A 22,417-nucleotide genomic window follows, 5' to 3' on the forward strand; every position below is an offset into this window, starting at 1 on the left:
CTTTAAGGGGTCTTATGGTATGAGGATAGGGTCTACACAGGTTTAAAATTCCAATCAGACTGTGATTGATTGGGCTGAATGCAGGGGCGCTTGCCGATCTTCCTGTTCCAGGTGGTTTATAAACAAACAAGTGTGTTGGTTCAAGGCATGAAGACAATTGGATCGGCTAGGCTACATCGCCGTTGATACCTTTATCAAAAGAAGTAAAAACACCTCATACTTTTATTAAAATGACTGGATATAATTTTTTATCTCTTCACATTTTTTTTTAGCAAATCCTAAATCACATTGTTGTTTTCCATGAAAAACTGATCAAATGACATATTATTTAGGTTTAGGAATTGTGGCTGAATCAAGCAACCGTGTATGTTTGGTTACCATAATTGAATATTGATACATGAATCTCTTCCTTGTGAGATGTAATTAAACTTTAGCATAAAAGACAACCGGAAATGATTACTTTATTTGTCAATTTTGTCTAAGAAGCTGGGTGAGAAACTGAACATTGATATATTATAGATTCGTGGGAATGGAACAAGTTCACCTTGGACTAAAAAGCCATCAAAGAATCATCAAATAGATCATCTTCATCCAATCCCTGGAGAAGGTCATCAAAGTTTTCTAAAGATAAACAAGATTAGAATAAAACTTCAATGTTGAGCATTACCGTACATAGTATCAAGTCTGGCTTTCCAGGCTTTCAAGGCTTTCCAGGGGGGCACAATAGTGGAACTTCACAGACTAGGGGATGCACCTCGGCAGCATCTATTTTCTTAATGAGTATTATTTAAAAAACACTTCTTGACAACTAAAGCAAAGGTGAAAACAACTTGAGAATGTACTTCCCCCCTTATGCGGCTTCTGTTATGACTACAGCATATATTCAGACTTTTAATGGGGAAACCCCTGGAATCCCCCTCCAATACACACCCACCCCCAAATCTAATTTTCTAATTTCATAACATACAAGTATGCCATATAATTGAATGCTTGATGTTTGTCGTAGAGAATAGAAACAGACATAAATGGGACTGTGTAGATCAAAAGACTGTGTAGTTTAGACTTTTGTAGCAGCTGAGATGACTCAATGACACAAAATTTACCTTGAAAGATAAAGAAACTTGTTCTTACTCTGACAGGCCGCTGGTTAGGACGTGTCCATTTATCAATAAAAGGCGTGGCTCACCTTTGGGTACCTCTACGGCAACATTAGATGAACACTGCTGACTTGTATCATTAAGAAAAAGCTCTTGCGTACTAAAGTCATCCCCAGCCACACTGGAAGCAGAAAGTTCTAGAGTTAGACAGCACTTAACTATAGTTCTGTAACAATATGATAGTAGAATGGATGTACCTTCTCTGGGAACTTTGAAGTCTTTGAGAACTGAGGGGTTGTGTTGTTTGCGTTGTCTAAAAAAATCAAACACATCAATAAGCTTGCAGGACGAAAAGATTTCAAAGCAATGGGCAGGGGGTATGATGAAACAATAAACAAGAAACATTAAGAAAATATTAGGGGCAGAGCCACGCCCATACTGGTAATTTCCATAATTTTGTGAATATTGAGGGGGTGGGTCCCCCATACCCCATCCCATTACAGCCCTGCAAACATTAACCTTCCTGGAACTTTAACCTTCTTGAAATGCTTGTGGTGCAGTTTAATTAATGAGAAAAGGACAACACATACCAGCGGCTGACTCCCTGTGCTAAGCGTGGAGTTGGGGGAGAAGATCTGTAAAATGTTTCCAGGAGTTATATTCAGGTAGTGTTTTCTTGGAGAAGGACTGAATACCGACACCTAGAAAGAAATATTACACACTAAGAACAGACAACTTCCCAAATTCCTGATCAAACCCCCCAAAACACAATATTTGTACATTTGTGTTTAGAAGCTCTACAAATTCCAGATCTGACTTTCTACACTATCATGCTATTTGGATAATCTTGTAAGTGTACAATTCTACTACCATAAAATAAAGTTTATACACAGCACATTGTATTGTCACCTGTTTAAGGATCAGCCCGGCTCCTGTACCTAGCTCTGTTTGGTACTCCTCTAAGACTTTTCGATGCAATGTTCCATGGATCTCACCTGGAAACAACACAATAAATTTCTAAAACAGGGTAATATTTGTGTGACAAGAGAACAGAGTGAATTAATACAACACATTTTAAAACAGATCTCAAGTAATATTTGTGTGACCAGAGAACAGAAAACAAATTATCAAATTGATTTCAAAACAGCTTTCAAGGAGAAATAAATGTTTGACCAGAGAAAAGAGCACACTGTTTGCTTACCTGTAGGGTCTTTTAATAGAATGCTGGCATCTGCCCCTATTGGCGAGAATGTTTTCATAAGGACACACAGACAAGGGACCTTGCCATGCTTAAGATTTTGTGCAGCTGCCTGAAGACAAGAGACATCTTTAAAAGAATATTACACCATCCTAACCTATGATAAAAGACAGTGGGACCTCAATTTTGCAATTATTCACATCGTTTTTATTGACACAGGGAATTTGCCATTTTAAAACAGCTGTCCTAATCTTAAAATAACCCCTGAGCAATGAATCACATAGAAAAGTGGACAAAAGAAAATAAGACTCACCTCTTTTAAGACTTTACCAACTGTGTACCTCATTACTGATGGGGCATCTGAGATGTCGACAGATAAAATATCAGCCAATATAACAACAGATAAATAAGGTCATTTGCTTGTGGCATTGGGTAACCACAGTCAAAATGCTAAGGGTGAGAGGATCTGTTGAAATTCCCTGGTAAAATTTGCTCAAACACATGAGCCATATTGGGGTATGCCACCACATTATTTTATGATAGAAAGCAACTCACGAGTCTTCCATGTCTTCATAAAATATATAGCACCCACCCGAAAGGGATTTTACTATAGCAAATATATTTTTCTATAGCAAAGGAGTAAAAAGTAGATTAATGTAAGTGCACTTTTCTCACTTTCAATAAATTCTTTGTACATGGAGAGCCATGGATCTCTGTTGAAATCTTCATCCTCTGATGACGATTGCTTAGAACAAACAAAAAGTGTCAAAGAACATGATTATAATAAAGGTGAATCCCCCTCTAAATCTCTTGGTAGTATAGTTTATAGACTTACAAGAACTGGAGTTTGAATGGTGGGGCTGGTGCGGCGGGATATTGGGGATACATTCGGGACATTTGATTCAGCAATGTTTTGCCCTGGAGTCTGAAACAAAAAAATGACCATAAATAATCTATTTCTGCCTACCTTGTCATAATAATGTATTTTTAACACAAGTTTTATTGCCATTGATGTTATAATGTATTCTTACAGTACATTGCTAAGAAAAGGGGGGAAAAATTCCAGGGTTTTGTCATAAGCATAACTGCTCAACCCAGAAAAAGGTTCAGGATCAAGTTGGAAAGAGACACACCCCACATGTACTAAATTAAAAAAGATGACCTTTCTGTGTATGCATAAATTGGCTTGTAGTAGTGTCAAACATGAACTCTGGGTGTTATTTTCCTCAAAAGAGCATGCCTTTAACCTAACGAACTGAAATTGTATTTTCTCATTTAGACTTTGATGGGCATGGTGCTAATGCAAGCTCCAGCAGGGCAATTCTGCTAGTAAGCTAATTATGTTATTACTGTAATTAAGTTTCCATGTTGAGACAAATTTCAAATGCAATTGAATCAAGTTCTGATTCTTTCATGTTCATTCGTTTGGCTCATTTGTATTTGGAATGGTACATGGTAAAAACAGCATTTTTCCTAGTCCAATGAGGGACTTAAAGTTAGGTTAATAACAAAGTTAGACAAACCAGTTTTGGTAGCAGCCCGGCAGGCCCTGGGAACTTTCTCTGGGATCTCCTTGGGGTAATGCTATATTCTCTACTCGGTGTGTCACTTCTTCTTGGAGTAATGTTTTTGTTTTTCTTTAGAGCTTCATTATCATTATCTGTTTTAGGAGTCTTGGGATTGCTTCTTCTAGGTAAACATTCATTATTGCTCACTCCAGGAACTCTGAATTTGTCTCTTCTAGGGGTTTCAGTATAGGCTTGTCCAGGGGTTGTGTTTGTGGTACCTGCAGGAAAATTGTCATTGATTCTTTGAGGAGTCTCCTTACTTTTACTATGCAGTACTGCACTGTGATTGGCATTACGAGAATTTAAAAGTTTTGACTGGGAGAACACTCTTGCGGAGGAGCCAGATGGCAAAGTATTTCTGTTGACTATGGTTTTTTGGTGGAGAGCCTTATCTTGTTGGCTAGTTCTTGTAGTCAAGAGCTTGTTTTGAGATCCTGTATCAAACACATTTGTGATATCATTTTCAGTAAACGAATCCTTGGTGCTATTTCTTGTGAAGCATATTGGAAAATTTGTCTCAGTTGCAAACCTTTTAGATAGTGGTTCTTCAACTGTTTTCTCAGAAAGTTGCTGGATCTTTAATTTAAAAGGGTCTTTTGCAAGTGATTCCAAAGGTGTTCTCTTGAATTGTGTCACAGAACTTATCCCAGTTATATTTGAAGATTGATTACAGTCATGTCTTGCAGCCTTTGTTTGTGTCAATCTTGCAGATGTTGTTTGGGTGTGGCTTGCAGCTACTATTTTGTCATGGCTTTGGGCTTTTGCTTGAGTGTGGTAGGATCCATTTGTGGAGGTTGTCGAATATGTGTTGGGGGTAATACCACAAGCAGCCAGAAGAAACTCCTGCAATAACAAAATTGTCAAATCAATCCATCAACATTCTTTATTTCTGAGGGTTAAATTTTAACCATCCACGTTTCATAGCCAACAGCACTCTCTAAGATATTTATACATAAACCACACAACAAGTGTCCTCGATGCCAGAACAAGTCATCATCAGAATTAAATATTGGAATACAGTTCACAGGGATAATTACAATGATATGTTAACAGAACAATAGCTGTTCCTCCAGTGATCTATTATCAGCTCAACATTCTGTTTGTAATTCATGATTATTTTTTGCAAATTAAGGAGAATACATGAAAGCTTTCTTCTGTGGCATCATGGCAACACGGTTTTAATATGGGGTTTATTATACAAAACTGATTGAAACTCTTCTTAGATGCTGTGAAATTTCATAATTTGTGATCTGTGAATGCAAAAAATTAGCCCATGATTCCATTGGCACCTTCCCATTATTTTGTATTGAATATATTTCAACCCCCTTCCCTATAAAAGATCCCAATACTTTCCTGGTTTCAATAAACTGAAAGATAGCCTAGTATTTGCGCAATAAATGTGAAACTGGCAATAGTTTAAAAGTATGTTATAACTTCTAACTTCTTCAAATAGAAGTTCCCTAGTTTAGATAGAGCAGGCTCTCACACAAAGCAAAGCAAAGTAAAGCCTTTGATAACTCCAAATCCTATACCTCATCGTTGACTGCTAGGTCCAAATCATCCTCATCAATCGCAAACAAAGCCGACATATCGTCTCACTGCAAGATGTTGTTTACCAAATAGCACATAAGTTCAAAATGAGGAAATGCGAGATGTGTTGTCGTATCCCCTACAGCATAACTGCCACCTACATTCTGTTTCAAAGTAGACAGACCACAATCTATGGGTTCAGCACATCCAAGGCAGTACAAACTCGGTAGTTCATGGCATATTTTCGGATCCTAGTACATTTCTTCAGGTGTTGGATCCGTTCGAATAAACCGCGAAACACGAAATGCGCAAGTGCGCATGATCTACATACGAAACAGCTGACCAAGAATCCACATGTTTCTAGAAAAACGGTGGGGGGAGAGGGGGGGGGGGGTGACGAAAAATAAAAAAATGAAGACACGAAAATTTTGCCACTCTAAAATAGACAACACCGTTTACTACTTTAAAAAAAACTTTCTATTCTGTTGTCTATGGCCTTTTCTAAGTCCTAAGTCCTATAACAATGTACCTTTTCTTGACGTTTCTTGACGAATGTATCCCTTGGTTATAGTAAAATCGAAACTGACCTCTTTTCTCAAGAGACAAATCGTACGCGCTGCCCGCATTGACAAATAGTATGCGCGTCCCGCATTGACGCCCTACGCCCTAATAATAACAACCACAAAAAGTCCCGTCGCATCCCCTTTGTCACCACTTATAACCCTACACTACCTAACATCAACGACATAATTCGAAAAAATTACAACCTCCTACTCTCGTCTAAGCGATGCCATAAGGTTTTCACTGAGCCCCCTCTTGTCGCCTTTCGCCGCTCAACTGCTAACCTCCGCGACATCCTCGTTAAAGCCAAGCTACCTTCCGACCGCTCTAACACCCACCAACCTCCCGGTGCCTTCCGTTGCGGAAAAAAAAAAAACGCCTAACCTGCCCCTATATTTGAACCGAAGGTTGCGCAGTCATAGGTATCATACGGAAAAAGCATAGTATTTGAAGATTCCTTACTAAAAAATGACCCAGTATTTGGCCACCAATGGGTGTACGCGCGTGGCTAAAGAGGATTTATCAATCGATCAATTTATACATACACAATTGATCAAGCAATCAATTTATACATGTTACAGTTGTGCCACTATTTAGCGCGTTTATGTAATAAAAACATCCTCTCATATCAGAAAAATAGGGAGGGGGCAATCTTACTACACGTTATGAAAACGCTGGCCTAGATTTCGTATAAAATGATGCATGCAGGTGAGCTCGTACTGTGTATTAGAGACCTAGTTAACCACACACTTTTATAACTGTTTTCATCAAGAGAGCATGAATAAGGGAAGGAAACTCAGGTATCAGTCGCGCGCCCTCCAAACCTACATAGGAGGCAGTTCAATGGGTTTCACTAGAAAGATAGACTAAAAAATGTCTTTTAGCAGAGCTAGGTTTGATAAATAATGTTTTATTGGTTGTGTTGTTTATTTTCCTAGAAAAAAAGCACACATAGGAATGCTTTCTATGTAGGTAATGTACTAAATATACACCTGTATATGTATAAGTAATGCTCCGTGTAAGAATCAGGCAACCTAACGGCAAATGCACGCTGGCATGTCAAAAATGCATTCGTTTATTCTTGTTTATTCTAGAAATTTGATTGGCCAAGACAAAAAATTATAGCATAAGTTTGGTTTTAGGGTTAATTACTATGTCTGATACCGTTTTTCAGGTAAATTTTATGTGGGGACCTTGTAAATATAAGACAACTAACAGCTATTGTTTTAGATCCTATGTGGGAAAGCTATAATAAAGCTTTTTGCCGCAGGGCAATGGGACTTTGCCTAGTTCTTGCATGGATGATTACATAATAGATACCTATACCGTGTACCTATCTAGCAACTGAGTATATTTTCCAGGAATCGCTGACACATATTTTCATATTTCTCTAATGGTTCAATAATTGCTCCAGATTCTTTTGCTTGTTCATCCCAAGACCTCATCTTGACCATTGCCTTAAAAGCAGAAAGGGATTCAAACCGGTTTGCTTCTTCTTCGTTCATAGGACCACCTTGGTAGACCAGGGTAAGCTTGCTTGCTTCAGAAAGCTATTCACCAAGCAAACTGAGTGAATGTGGATATTATTGTGTCACTCTTTTGGAAAGTATCAAACAATTGTTTGATTTCATTTTGCATTTGCAGTTTTGACTGAGGGGAGATGTAGCATAAAAGCAATGCCCTCTTTCAGGAGATTTACGTTAGCTCTTGAGTTAGCAAACTTATACACAAGATACCTAATAAGCCTCTGCATGCCTCCCCCCCCCCCCTTTCTCTTCCCCCTCTCCTGTAAAAGTGGGATACCTTATCATGATAGCCAGAGTTCTTTAGCAACTATATCCCCAAGGAAGGATCAAGGATTACTCAAGGATTACTTAAGGGGGCACTGACTACACAGGCCTGTAGCCAGGATTTTGAGCGGGGAGGACCGGTATACCCCTCTCCTTGCCTCATAACATTAGGCAATCAATCTTGTATTTAAAATGTTATTAATAGGGTACTTTTTAACATATAGTGATAATAATAAAGATAATTATTATAAAAAGATTTTTATAGTTATTTTACTTAAAGACATATTGATGTGCATGGTATATCTCCAGCCAAAGGTTATATATTTTTGTTTGCTCTGAGCGGACCATCAAGCCGGGTGGGGGGTTCGTCCGTTCGCCTGCTTTATATGACTATATACAAAAATGATTGGAGGTAAATTTGTGGAAGTTAGCTCTCTTTCATTTCTTCTAAAATTTCCTTCCAATGAGGCAGTGCCCTGGGATCGCCTGGACCTGCCAATCTGCCCCTCCCTACATCAGCCACCTCCAATGCGTATCTAGCCATGATTTGCTTAGAGCATAAGGGTGCACAGGCCTTATAGATAGATATTTAATGCAAAAATCTAAGATTTCTAAAAAAAATAAAAAAGACAATTGCAGTCAAGGGGGCAGTAACATCTCTTGCCCCTATCTCTAGTTATGAAACTCTCAACCTTTGTGACGAGTGAGGTGTACCTTGTCATGTTATAACTTATAGTGACCACTTTCAACCAGCATACCTGCCAACTCCGCCCCAGACTTAAAAAACAGGGAGGTTTTTTAGGGGGGAGGGGAGGGGTATGGGATATATTCAATCTATATACTGATATAACGAATGTACAATCTCAGTTGATATCTATTTGATAAAATATGATAAATGGGTACCCTGTGGTAAAATGGTGAAAACTTTGATCGAATTTTTCAAGATGTTATCCCATGAGAACTTTGGAGAACTTTTGGGTTAATAAGGACATACTACTCTGTAATTTAAGAGCGAAATTACTTGTGTTATGCAATTACTTTTTGGTAAAACACTAGATTGACTGGAATATAAACGTCAATTTCAACTACTTTTTGAGAGGCCAGCATTTTAATTCCATTGTATCCTGATCACAGAACACCTAAAATTCTCTTTGAAGAACCGAAGTTTGTGGCCTGCAAGATTTACAATACTGCCTTACAAACTCGCGCAAAAACGGCTCAAAAGTATGAGCCAATTTCTCAACAATTTGCGGGAAAATGGTCAAACTTGTTTGGTCCATATCTGTAAGCAATTGCAAACATTCCGGTATTGCGGTAGTTCTGTGTTCTACAAGAAATCCAGCAGAAGGCTCGTTGATTATTTAGATCTTAAAAACTTAAAACGTCATAACTTGGATACAAACTACAGTATAAGAATTGTAAAACTTTGTGGCTAAAATCCAACTTTTACTTCAAAAAGAACTTGACTGATTAAAATTTTGTCATAAACCGGGAGATTTAAGGTGAAAGGAGAGAGACTCCCGGTAGACTGGGAGATTTGATAAAAAAGGGGAGTCTCCCGGTAATAGCGTGCCTGCAGGCGGTACTCGGTGTTATCATCGCCGAAAACCCTTCCGTTCGGTGATCGGGCGCCATCTTGTATTTTAAGCTGCGTGGTTCCTGGGGGTGAGGGCAAAAATGGACGCAGGGCAGGGGGAGTACCGCCTGCAAGCAGGCTACTCGGTAAAACATGGAGAGTTGGCAGGTATGCAACCAGCCTCCCCTCCCCTACAGGCAAGTATGTGTGCATTGTCGTTATAGCTGGCATACTAGACAACATATTTGAAAGCGTCCACTTTTAACCACCCTCCCCTCCCCCACGAGCGAGTATGTGTACCTTTTCATGATAGCCGGCGTCCTTAAAGACAAGATATCTCTTAGCCTCAACATGGCCCCAGACCATGTTAGTAACACTGTCGGGAAAGCCGAGATCGCGGAGATACGTCTGGCCCACAATATCATGCTTATCTGTCCCTACATCACCCATTTGGGACAACCCTTGATCGAATCCGATCAAATGCCCGATGTCATGGAAGAATGCACCTAGGATAACATCATCACCGAAGCCTTCTTTTTCCGCTAGCATTGCAGCCTGCACCATGTGTTCTGTCTGCGAGACTGGCTCTCCGATGTAGTCATTAGCTCCATATTTCCGGTAAAGATCAAAGATCTTCTTCGTTACCTCTTTGGCCCTCTCTATGGCATCCTCCATGGTTGAGTGATCTTGTGACTTTCCACAAAAGTACCGAGAGGGACTGGGGAATATTTATGGTAAGGTCCCCTCTCCGGGTGGCGCGTCACCACAGTCTATATATCAGTGTCCTAAAATTCGTCTGTATTTCTTTTTTTATCCAATCCTCCAATTATCTTTTTCGAGTCACTCCTTTTTCTGTGTATAGATCCAGTGTAGAGAGCACGAGGAATGTCCTAGTTGTGTTTGGACTGGTTGGAAAAGCGTCATGGAGTACAAAGGGGCTATATCACCTGTATCACGCTTAATCTTACATCATCATTATATATTTATTACATTTTTATATTGTGAAAAAATAATACATGGATATAAAAGGGTTGAGAAAGGTAAAAAGTAAAATAGGAGAGCACATTACAAGGATAGTTCCTGGCGTTACCATTGACCGCATTTTTTTATATATATATCTATGCGATAAACGCAATTCTTATTATTCGAAAAAGACTTAGCGTGTTTATACACAAATGAATTATTTAGATGTGTTACTCTCAAGATAGGTAGGTGTTGAGCATAAACATTGACTTTCCCGGTGAGATATGACCTCATTAACGGCCCAGGGTTACATGTTGGTTGGCTACTTGAGGAAAGGGTCTAGCGATTCCGCAGATAACAAAACACCTTTCACAGAAAACGACGTATCGCTATGTGTGATCAATACTATTTCATACATTTGTAGCGTCTACTCGCGTTCTTTGCAATTTATCCTTCTTTCTAGATCTTTGCCTGTACTCTTTCTTTATACTGGACGGTCAGTCAATTTCTTCCAGGCGTTTCAAGAGCTATCGAACATCTGATCGGTAGTCTCTGATTGGTTGGAAATCATCCGCTCTGTGCACATCGTCAAAGAAAAGGAGCTCGTCACATGGAGAGCAAAATGGCAGCTATACAAAGCGAGATCGAAACTGCCAACAAGATCCCGATTCTTAGGGAAATGGCCGAACAAGTCGACATTGGGTTAAAGCGGAGACTTGATGATAGCGACGAAATGATGCCGGATGAAACTTCGCTTGAACATCAAGGAATGGTGGGGTTTGAGAAAACTAAACGAAGAAGTGCAAAAAAGCGAAAGACTTCCTCAAATGCGGCTTTCAAGACTCCTTTGATGCAACTCAATGAGTATAAGCCGGGCTTAGAGTTTCGATTAGTGAGCCAAGAAGGACCCCCACACGATACTACGTTTGTAGTCGCGGTTACCGTGAACGGGCAAACTTACGAAGGCAAAGGCTCAAGTAAACAACGAGCGAAACACGACGCGGCAGAGAAAGCGCTTCAGTCGTGTGTACAACTTCCTTTCAACATAAAAACGGAGTATGCGCCTACTAACGAGGACTTTACTGCTGACGCCACGGGGAATTCTTTCACGGAGAATTCAGAGAACGGCCAGAAAACGTCAGATCCTTCCAAACTCGGCAAGGCAGACATTTCAAAGCACCCTGTGATGTATTTGAATGAGCTCCATCCAACTCAGATCGACTACCAGTTTGAGGAAGGGACATCAGAGCACGACAAATTCATCTGTAACATTGAGCTGAATGGTGTAGAGTTTTCCGGTACAGGCACTAGCAAGAAGAAGGCGAAAGTGGTAGCTGCCACCAAAGCCTTAGCAAAGGTGTATGGTAAGGTCAATGCGTTTGACTCATGTGTTGTGCCTGGAATTAGTACCAATGGTTCTACACCAACGGCCCAGCAGCCACCAGCAACCCAGCTGCCGCAAGAGGTTGCCGACCACATTGCTCACATTGTAGTGGAGAAGTACCAGAGCCTGACGTCCACATTAGGTGACGCAGCCAAACGAAAGGTGCTCGCCGGCATTGTCATGGTGAGGGGATCACAGGCTGGGGGACAGGCAAGATTTGACATGATTAGCATCGGTACTGGGACAAAGTTTATCAGTGGTGAGTACATCAGCGACAAAGGATATGCTGTTAATGACTGCCATGGGGAGATCATTGCACGAAGAGGCTTGCGCAAATTCTTATACAACCAGCTTGAATTATGTGTCCAAGGTGACCAGAATTCCTCCATATTTGAGTTAAAGCCAAGTGGCTTGTATGGTCTAAAAGATCAAGTTGAGTTCCATTTGTATATAAGCACATCTCCCTGTGGCGACGCCAGAGTGTTCTCTCCACATGAAGGAGACCCTGAAGAGATTGATCGCCATGCCAACAGTAAAAAACGTGGGATATTGAGGGTCAAGATAGAGAATGGAGAAGGTTAGTAATCCTTATTTAGTTCACTTACATCATATGCAGATAACTGACACAAAGTTGACCTATATCAGAAATCTCATAAACCCAAAGGATACTAAAATATTCACTTAAATTGTCTGGAATTATAAGAAACCAAATTTGTCATGTCTAATTTTGCATTACTGTGAAATGATTACTGTTTTATTTTTATATATTTGATATAATTAAGTATATATTTGATATAATTAATGACTAAAATAATAATCTACAACAATTAAGCTGGTGGTTGCAAAACTTACAGAAAAAAAATGATACCAAAAATCAAATGATTATTATTTATTTATTTTCTAGGAACCATCCCAGTGGCTAACTGTGACTCTGCAATTCAAACTTGGGACGGGGTTATAGGAACAGAGAAGCTGCGCACCATGTCATGCAGTGATAAGATATGTAAATGGAACACACTCGGAGTGCAAGGGGCCCTTCTGAGTCACTTTATTGAGCCGGTCTACTTCACATCAATCATTCTAGGAAGCTTATACAGGTATGGCAATGTTTAATTGTTGCCAGTACAGTATGTATTACAGGGACTGATATTGTTGGGCTTGTCAAGTTTGCCACTTCTATAAAAGTTACCAAATAAGTTAACCTTGAATGAGGAGAGTAAATCCAAGCTAAAGGGGAAACCAGTACTGTATACTCTCTCAATGAAAGTCTTCCCAGTTAGTGAGTTGAAAATAAATAGATCATCGTTGGTCATTTTTTCCAAAATCATGAAAAAATGTGGAGTAGATGTGGCTGAGACGAGGTAGAAAAATGGATGGAAAAATGGTTTTCCAAGAAATAATGACTGAAACTTTGATTTAGTTAAATAGCTAAACTTTTTTTCAAATAAAACAAGCTGAGTTTTTTTATAAATAAAGTGGAGGAAGCACTTAAAAGGGGCATTTATCCAATTTATTTATGGGAGAGATCTTTAGTGATCTTTATATTTTAGTTTACTTGTATTAGCTGTAACACAGTTGGTAAATGGTAGAATAATATTAAGCATGTTTTGGGAAAAAAAAAATTTCCTACAGATACAATCACATGGCGAGAGCAATGTATGAGCGTGTTGGTCCAGTTGAAGATCTTCCAGGAATATATAGATGCCACCAACCCTTGATGAACAAAGTCTCTTTCCCAGAGTCTAGAATCCCAGGAAAAGCACCAAAACACAGTTTGAACTGGTTGTGTGATGAGGATATCATAGAGAATATCAACGCTGTCACTGGGAAGCTGACAGAAGCAGCCCAGCCTTCACGTCTTTGCAAGCAGGCCATGTTCACCAAGTTCCTGGCTCTGTGGGCCAAACTACGGCAATCCCAGACTCCGCCAAGGCTCTATGATGAAGCTAAGTTATCTGCTGAAGCCTATCAGAAAGCTAAGGCATCTCTGATGATGGCATTTATAAACAATGGCTTGGGTGTGTGGATACGCAAACCCTTAGAGCAGGACCAATTTGGACTAGTAGCATAGCTACTCATTTGTACTGTTGAATGTAGTGTTTACGTTCTCAATGAGTTCAGAATGAGTGGAAGTATGCATGATTTTCGCAACAGTGCTTGTATGCTGCATTCAAGTCTGCTGCTTGTGAAATAGTTTTGAGTATTCAGAGAACTCTCACCAGCTGCTTCCTTTCAACGTTACACGTTTTTTAACCCCTGATTGATTATCCCATGGAATGTCTGAAAGGGGACTCTAGTCCCCACATGCTGTTGTACATAATGAGATCTTATACTATAATGAAATATTGGTTTTAAGCTGTTAGAAAAAATAGTCTTATTGTCAATTATTTTAGAAAGACATAATATTTTCTAAACCTTTTTTCAAGTAAATTTCAGTTCATCGGTATAGCATTTGTGGGTGGAATAAAGTATTATATGTTGGAGAGTTCTTCATATCTTATCCTATTTTAAATGTTTAATAAATGTTTTGGCTGTTCGCCATGATCATGGTTGTTCGCCATGATCCTGTTGGGAGAACTGCTTAATGCATTAAGGTTGGTTCTCACTTGGACGTAAGTGCAAGCGGAACGCACGTAGTTTTCCGATTCTCACTAGAACATAAGCGCAAGCGGAAGAACAAGAGAACGCAACTGCTTGATTTTCTTGCGCTTGTGTTTGACCGATTCTCACTTGTGTGGCCCTTGTGGCCCTTCCGTTTACGCTTGCGCTTGCGTCCTAGTGAGAACCAACCTTTAAAGAATATGTAAGGCCTAACAATGTTGAGCCTTGTTGAACATTTATATAGCAAATGCTTTGTATTAATGAGATAAAAAGGAAAATTCTATTGTACTGCACTAGTTCCCCAAATAACCAAGATTGCTCTACCCTCTCTTGGAAGAGCTCACTGGAAAACCCTTCAAGTAGGTTTGTTCAAGTATGTGTCTCATTGTGTCTCATACCATTAGGACAGCACGCCATTAGTCAGATCAAGTTAGCAGTAACCTCCGGTTCTGAGAGTGGCAGTCACCGGGGCTGGCACCTTTAACCTGGAATGGAGGAAAATATTGCAATAGTTTTTAGACATCACTGTACTAACAATTATATACCCATTTTTAATACGAATACACTCTTTTTTTTTTATAGTAACTTTTTTTATAAGAACGTCCAGTCTGAGATTTCACCAATTTTATGAACATGCCGAGGCTCATATAACAGAAAAAACTTTTCTTTTTTAGTCCTGATGCGTTCTAAAATGCAGATTCAAATTGTGCTCATAGTAACAACCTTATTGCTATTGATCATTAGTGTAATTCTCCTACTAATAATTTAAAAACATCGTTAAGAACATATTTAGCTTAAAATGTCCCAAAAATAAGAACGGCCCAGCCTCAACTGAAAATTAGATGTTCTTATAAAAAAAAGAGTGCAAAGGCCAAAAGTCCACTTTCAGTTCTCAATAGACATGCTATTTGTAGACAAAACTAGCATACGCTAGTTGTCTTTTCCAACCTTCCGCAATACCTATGTGCTGCCTTAGAAAGAATTCAAAAAAGATCTCTAGGAATAATTTTCGGTAGTGGCCTTAGCTACGAGGACGCCCTCGAACGCGCATGCTTGTCTTCTTTAGAGGCGCGGCGTCACAATGTGTGCAGAAAATTCATAAGCAATATCAAACAGGGGAGCGTCTTATACCCCCTAGTGTCAAGCAGACTTATATCCTCCAATTCGCCATACTCCCTAAGATCTAAGCGCTCACATAGTGTGGTTCCGGGTCGCACGGACCGTTTTTCCAAATTCGTCTCAGCGCAATATGCTGGGGATTTAATGTTATTATGAATTATGTATGGTGTAATGTATTTTGTAGTTAGCTGACCCCACCGGTAATTCAGTTGTAAAAGAACTGCAAACGGTTGAAATAAACGAGCATTATTATTATTATTATTATTATTATTATTATTATTATTATTATCACTCAGGTATGTCATCCATCCATAAGTCAGACTTAATTTGTAGCCAAATCCGACAATAAACGTCCCTTGTTGATACTGCAAAGGCATAAAAAATCCCCTTTTGTTCAGATTTTTATCATAAAATTCTCCATCCGCCCTCCCCAAGAAAATTTAGGTCCCTTTTTCGGATTTCAAGAAAAATCCTGGCTACCGGAGTGTGTTTTTCCCAAACATAAAGATGTCCCAGCAAAAGTAAAGGTCACGATAGCACGAGGAGATAGCACGGCCAGAATACTTCTCTTCGCTTTTCCGCGTCTAAGCTTAATAATAATAATAATAATAATAATAATAATAATAATAATAATAATAATAATAATAATAATAATAATAATAATAATAATAATAATAATAATAATAATAATAATAATAATAATAATAATAATAATAATAATAATAATAATAATAATAATAATAATAATAATAATAATAATAATAATAATAATAATAATAATAATAATAATAATAATAATAATAATAATAATAATAATAATAATAATAATAATAATAATAATAATAATAATAATAATAATAATAATAATAATAATAATAATAATAATAATAATAATAATAATAATAATAATAATAATAATAATAATAATAATAATAATAATAATAATAATAATAATAATAATAATAATAATAATAATAATAATAATAATAATAATAATAATAATAATAATAATAATAATAATAATAAGATCTTTATTAAAAATAATCCCGACAGACAGACGTGGCGGGTTACAAACCACTACTTATAACTACTTATATACTTCTCTACTTAATAAGGTTAAAAAGACATCTATTTACAAAACAGCGTTTGAAACGCTCAGTCTTTACTTGCGGCAAGATAAAATCATGCCCTCAGGCTGCAAGTTTTCCGTTTCGGCAGCATGCAACTCGGGCAGTGGTTGTCATCTGATGTTATCCTCTCCCATAGTTTGACGTCCCTATCTCTGATTATTTCTGCAATTGGTGTGTAACTGGTTGTGTACTCGTATCTAGCAGCACGCTTACAAAAACGATCGACTTGCAATAAATACTTGCTGTCGTATGCACAGGCCCAGACTTCAATATCATAATAGAACAGGGACATGAGGAGACTGTCAAACAAAAGAGTGAGTTCTTGCATGGTGTATCCGTAAAATTTACAAACTCTTAAAATGTATAACCTACTGCTGGCCTTAGAAATCATTTGTTCAAAATAAGTGTCCCAATTACATGGTTGTTCATTGAACGTCACGCCTAGTAATTCTTCGAGTTAGAGCTTATTTTTTAGCGTGCCATATCCCGACTAAAAAACCCTTGTATCATTGATACCCGGTCACGTGGTCTAGTTACATAGACATAGCAACACTAGCTCGTCTGAATCCTCGGCTGCACACAAATCAACTTGTGTATCACAATGGCGTCCGCCACACAGTACAAACTAGCTCGTTGTGTAAAAAATGGGCCTCCACAGAGAACCCCGGAGGAGCTAAAGCTTCTAGAGAAAGGCTTTGTGCTCGACAACATAGCTGTTAGCACTTTAGCTGACGACTCTGGCCGCGCAAACCCCAAAATGAATACCGCGATACCACCATACAATGCCCAAAAGGACAAGCATGCTACCGATTATTTCACCAAGAGAACGGTCCAGAGATTGCTAACACGAACGCAACAGGTAAAGAAGGAAATAATTTGCTTAATAACAAGTAGTAATTATACACTACCTGAAAAAAAATACCTATATTCAGCAAGTTAATGTTGTTGCTAACTACGCGACGTCCTTTGTGTTGATATTACAATTGCAAGTGTAATGTAAGCTTTGCTTATTCTAAAATATTTCCCGGTAATCGACAATAAACAAAGCAAAAGCCTTAAAGTGATCTAATAGTAAAGTACGTAAACGCTGGATTGATGTGGTATTTTCCTTCTTAAACGCTTTTTGTTATATAAGCTTAAAATGTCTGTGTGATATGGTTGCCATGTGCTAATAGCCAAGAGGGTCGATGACTTAATCAGAAACTGTTAAATATCGTTTGATAATGATAATATACTGTTTGGTTTTATTTAATACTAAATTTAACCTATCGGCTGCTAACCTAACAAATTGATCATGACATAAAACAACCAAACACCGGACATGTTTTCATGTTTTCTTTGTCAATTTTGTTTGTTTATTTTTATCAGTTTTAGCAAAAAAGATGTGGATTAAATAGCACATTTGATTTGAAGGATTTTAAATAATGGGAACCAGAATGTGATTAAGCTGTTGGAAATCATCAGCGAGAGTATTAAAAATATTCACAGAATATTAATAAATACAGTAACAAGTTGCACTAAATTGTAATTATTTTCTAGCGCCCCCCAGGGGACTCAATAATGGGTAAACAAATGGATAAGTTCTACACCAGAGGGATGATGGGGGCCTACCTAACATACCGTAACAGTGCAGGAGCAGGTATGATTCCCTCTTATGACTCCTATTTCGGTTGTATGACACCTGAGAAGTCTTATTGCCAGTTGATCTTCTGTATTACTCATGACACCTCTGACAGGGTGGTAAAAAGTATTTTCGTGAAACGAGATTTGGCCATTTTTCACCTTACGAGTGAAAAATTTTGATGTCCGTGAACATGATTTAACGATTTAAAAGGCCGTTTTTTTGGTGCGTGAAACATGAAAAGCCATTTTGCCCGGTCTGTGAAACATGATCCTTACCCCCCTTCACCAGCCTGCTCTAAAAAGTCTTTTTCCATTTGTCTGTTGGATTTTATGTTCTCCAGGTCACTCTAAAGGTCAAGTCGGAGGGCATGGAATGTTCATGGAAAACCTCCCACCAATAAATGGATGGCATGGGCCATTTGGATTCAGGAGGAACACGCCCTGGCTAAGACGACAACCTTCAGTATTCATAGGTTTGTTTACCTATGTAAAATAACATAATAAATAATGCTGTGTCTATATGACCATTATAAGCATTAATTTTTTTGCATGTTTTGAGCATGTTTACAGCTGTACAGGATATAGCTTTTTTCTTTATCTATGATGCCACACAATGACGGTACCAGACCACCACCACATTGGTTAGCATATGTTGGTGGACATCTTGCCAAGTATTAGTAGGGAAAGTTCATTTATTATCCCAAAGGGTGGGGCGGGGATGAGGATACTGTGGGGGGCCTTGAGAAATTTCTGAGGTCTATAGGGGGGGTTGGGCGTCAAAAGTATATGGATTTTAAAAAGGGGATTCACTGATTTCTTTGGGTGTTGTCTCTTCTATGTAATTTGACCAAGTGTCAAATCAGGCTTCTTATGGTTCAACGAGTTTTGGTTTTGGGGAATTATTTGGAATGCACAATACAGGAGTCCAGGATATGTATTAAGCCACGTTTTATCTATACAATGCAAACCTGTATACACCCTATATACATTTTTTTTCATGGTTTCCACTATATGATATTTATAAAGGGCTTATGTTCCAAACAGCCTGATGCTATAAGCACTATAAGATTATTCGTCATCAACATCCTTGCTAATGTCTGATTTGCTGTCTTCTCTCTTTCTTTTCTTTCTCGTGCTTTACTTTTTTTGCAAGGAGAAGAACAAAAAACCTTTTTGCTTTCCCTGCGTCATATATAGCATCAACCTTATCAGATATCAGATTACTCACCTTTGAGAAAATGGGTGCCTTTACTTTTTCTGAATTAAAGTTTTCAGCGAATTCTTTCCCCTCAACTTTTTGAGCAGCTCGCAGCTAATCTCTTGCTTGTGTTCCTTTGACATTGTTGTTTTTCTTTTCTTCCTTTGCTCCCTTTTTCTTCAGTTTTTGGAGGGGCGGGGGGAGCACTGACAATATCGGGGAAGCATAAGGGGGGCATGGAAATTTTTTTCCTCATGAAAGGGGGGGGGGAGCAACAAATTGAATCCCTTACTTTTATCAAAATCCTTATGCTTCCGCCTCAGGATAATAAATGAACTTTCCCTTATTAATGAAGAAAATTTGGCAGTCGAATACCAGTTTTTGGTGCATTGCCAAGTATCAGAATGTTTTCACATTCTACCTGATATACCACATATTATATACCAATATTATATAAGAAATGGGGAAATCTGTGATTTCACTACACCCTAATCGGGATCCATTTGTTTTTCTCACCACCAACATCATATTTTGTTTCATCAGGGAAAATCGACAGCAGATCAGTTGTGCCTTAGCAAATTTGACACCCTCTATCAGCTGGAATTTTGAGATGTATGTGTAAAGGAAAAGATAGAAGCTTGTGTTGTTAGCAGAGGTACTTCTGTAGATGAGCTTGATGATAAGGTAGGATTGAAGGCATAGTTTGAGAAGGGGATAATACTGAACCGTTAGGGATGTTTTATATGGATATGGATATATTTATTTTTGCCTAGTATAGTCTAGATGTTGTTCACAAGTGTCACTTCCCCATATTGTCTACAAAAAAAACATAATATATTAAATTATCAAAGTCAGAATTGGGCTGCCAAAAGACTGTTGCAAATAGTAGTTTTAATTGCCTGTAAATATTGTCCTAGTTATACTTTGTGTGACTCATGCTGTAAAAGAGATATGTACTGTACTATTTAATAAATCATTTATTTTTCTACTATTCATTTTCTTGTTTTAGGGAAAGTTCAGGGGGGGGACATGAGGATACTGTGGGGGGGGGGGGCTCGAAAAATTTCCGGGGGCTACAGGGTAGGGGCGTCGAAAGTGTTTGGATTTTAAAAGGGGGGTCACTGATTCCTTTGGGTGTTGTGTGCCTAGGCATTTGTAGATTGTGCTAGTAAATATGGCAAAAGTTGCTCTAAAATTGCTAATATATCCAAAAGTTGCCACCAGAAATTAAAAAAGGTGCTCGCTCTCTAGATTCGTTTGTTCTAGATAAATGCTCAAAACATGTTTGTTTGCTTGTTTTCATTTTAAACAATTTCATTAAATATTTGTTTCAAATCATTCAAATATGTTTAATTAATAATTAAAACATAAATACATTGTCAATCAATCTCTTAAAAAAGGTGCTCGCTCTCTAGATTCGTTTGTTCTAGATAAATGCTCAAAACATGTTTGTTTGCTTGTTTTCATTTTAAACAATTTCATTAAATATTTGTTTCAAATCATTCAAATATGTTTAATTAATAATTAAAACATAAATACATTGTCAATCAATCTCTTAAAAAAGGTGCTCGCTCTCTAGATTCGTTTGTTCTAGATAAATGCTCAAAACATGTTTGTTTGCTTGTTTTCATTTTGAACAATTTCATTAAATATTTTTTTCAAATCATTCAAATATGTTTAATTAATAATTAAAACATAAATACATTGTCAATCAATCTCTTTTACTCAACAATAAACAGGATACATATTTTTTAGTAAATTTTCTAACTAGTCAAAGTTCACTTGGATAGGCATCATGTTATTAAATGCAGTATATACATCATTTATAATATACTCCATGATGCTTTAGGCAGTGATAAAGTTCACAGCCTATACTGATTATACATTACTATACATTACTATACTGATTGATAAAGCCTTGCTACATGCAATGTTGTTTTGGAAACTATTACCTGATACGTAGCGCGTCCCTTGCAACCTTGATACAACCGCTGGATATTTAATAATGTACTGACATTAGTGGTGCTCAGTAACGACGTCGCTACGCTGTTGGCGTTGAGCGCGCGCATATACATAATACATAATTCGTCATTTCAAGCTTTACTGAAGTAAAAGAAATAACAAAAATATGCGTTTCAAGTTCCCAAAAATTGACTTTAAGTTGATCTCATCCTTTTAAGGTGAGGATGTTTCCAATATTTTGTAAAAACGAAGGTTCAGCGAAGATTTAGTCAAGCCAACCTTTTTGAAGCCAAAGTTTTCAATTTTCACTACCTGCGCGCGCTGAAAACACCGAACGCTTGCGCGCGCACTGAAAATTTTATTTCAAAGTAGCGCGCGCTGTATCAGAATTTTAAAATACTTTTTCAATTTTCATCATGACATGACGGATATCGTTCCTTTGAAGTGTAAATACCACGAAACGTTTTTGGAATTTGTTTTTAAACTCCATTTCAATTTCATAATGTGAGATATCAGTGTCTGAGCAGGCCGAATGTGCACACTTTGTGCGGGCTTTGTTTCACTTCCGGTTCTGCGTTTTCTAAAGAAAAAACCTTTTTTGTCGCCAAGTTATTTCAAAACGCAACATTCTTTCTGTATTTCTTTTTATTAAATGCTCCTTCATATAGCCAAGCATGGATTTAGCGTTAATCTAACAGAAACCAAAGTTATATCAAATAATCTGAATTTCAGGACCTTTGAAAAATCATAAAAAAACAATTACTCAATCATTTCCAAACGCATGCTTGGCTTAATGCACCCATCCCTCAAGATTCATAAAACCTATTCAGTATTTGTTTTCGAGCAATTTCACTTGAAATATTTGCTTTTATCTGTATCTATGACGTCACATTATGACGTCACGGGGTAACGTCATCATAATAGTCAGCACACTTTTGTTGGTCAACTTGGCAAATATCAGACCTTTATAACTTTCTAAAAGGCTTTCCTTAGCAACAGATGTCAGTACACCCTTAAACGCCCATTATGATAGCCGCCATCCAGATTTCGTGGGCCCACGTAAAACGAGTGAGGACTGTCCAGGACCAGATGAAATTTTGATATTTTGGATCGATTT

General features: G+C 37.9%; 3 protein-coding genes and 1 long non-coding RNA gene across 5 annotated transcripts; 2 read left to right on the forward strand and 2 right to left on the reverse strand.

Annotated features, from left to right (window-relative positions):
* Positions 1–204: 204 nt before the first annotated feature.
* LOC5509072 (homologous recombination OB-fold protein) lies at positions 205–10,034 on the reverse strand. Of its 2 annotated transcripts, XM_001629584.3 has the most exons (12): positions 5,555–5,705; positions 5,396–5,461; positions 3,819–4,706; positions 3,131–3,220; positions 2,971–3,040; positions 2,609–2,655; positions 2,299–2,407; positions 2,007–2,092; positions 1,688–1,798; positions 1,355–1,410; positions 1,187–1,278; positions 205–621 (listed from the first exon to the last, which is right to left on the reverse strand). In XM_001629584.3, exons 2-12 carry the CDS (start codon positions 5,450–5,452, stop codon positions 551–553), a joined length of 1,677 nt encoding a protein of 558 aa, XP_001629634.2. In that variant the 5' UTR covers positions 5,453–5,461; positions 5,555–5,705; the 3' UTR covers positions 205–550. The 2 variants fall into 2 exon arrangements, with proteins under 2 accessions (XP_001629634.2, XP_048579504.1); XM_048723547.1 differs by lacking the exons at positions 5,396–5,461; positions 5,555–5,705 and adding an exon at positions 9,621–10,034.
* LOC125560960 lies at positions 7,373–7,970 on the reverse strand. The gene is made up of 2 exons (XR_007306974.1): positions 7,758–7,970; positions 7,373–7,504 (listed from the first exon to the last, which is right to left on the reverse strand). It is a non-coding gene; the product is annotated as an uncharacterized LOC125560960 (long non-coding RNA).
* A 707-nt stretch (positions 10,035–10,741) lies between the features above and the next one.
* Positions 10,742–14,152, forward strand: LOC5509074 (double-stranded RNA-specific editase 1). The gene is made up of 3 exons (XM_001629565.3): positions 10,742–12,244; positions 12,572–12,764; positions 13,300–14,152. Exons 1-3 carry the CDS (start codon positions 10,894–10,896, stop codon positions 13,736–13,738), a joined length of 1,983 nt encoding a protein of 660 aa, XP_001629615.2. The 5' UTR covers positions 10,742–10,893; the 3' UTR covers positions 13,739–14,152.
* Positions 14,153–16,645: 2,493 nt separating this feature from the next.
* LOC5509075 (uncharacterized protein C17orf98) lies at positions 16,646–20,329 on the forward strand. Its single transcript, XM_001629566.3, has 4 exons — positions 16,646–17,376; positions 18,057–18,156; positions 18,482–18,613; positions 19,882–20,329. Exons 1-4 carry the CDS (start codon positions 17,119–17,121, stop codon positions 19,911–19,913), a joined length of 522 nt encoding a protein of 173 aa, XP_001629616.1. The 5' UTR covers positions 16,646–17,118; the 3' UTR covers positions 19,914–20,329.
* Positions 20,330–22,417: the final 2,088 nt, after the last annotated feature.

This window comes from Nematostella vectensis, chromosome 2 (genome assembly GCF_932526225.1).
Source record: "Nematostella vectensis chromosome 2, jaNemVect1.1, whole genome shotgun sequence".
Lineage (NCBI taxonomy): Eukaryota > Metazoa > Cnidaria > Anthozoa > Actiniaria > Edwardsiidae > Nematostella > Nematostella vectensis.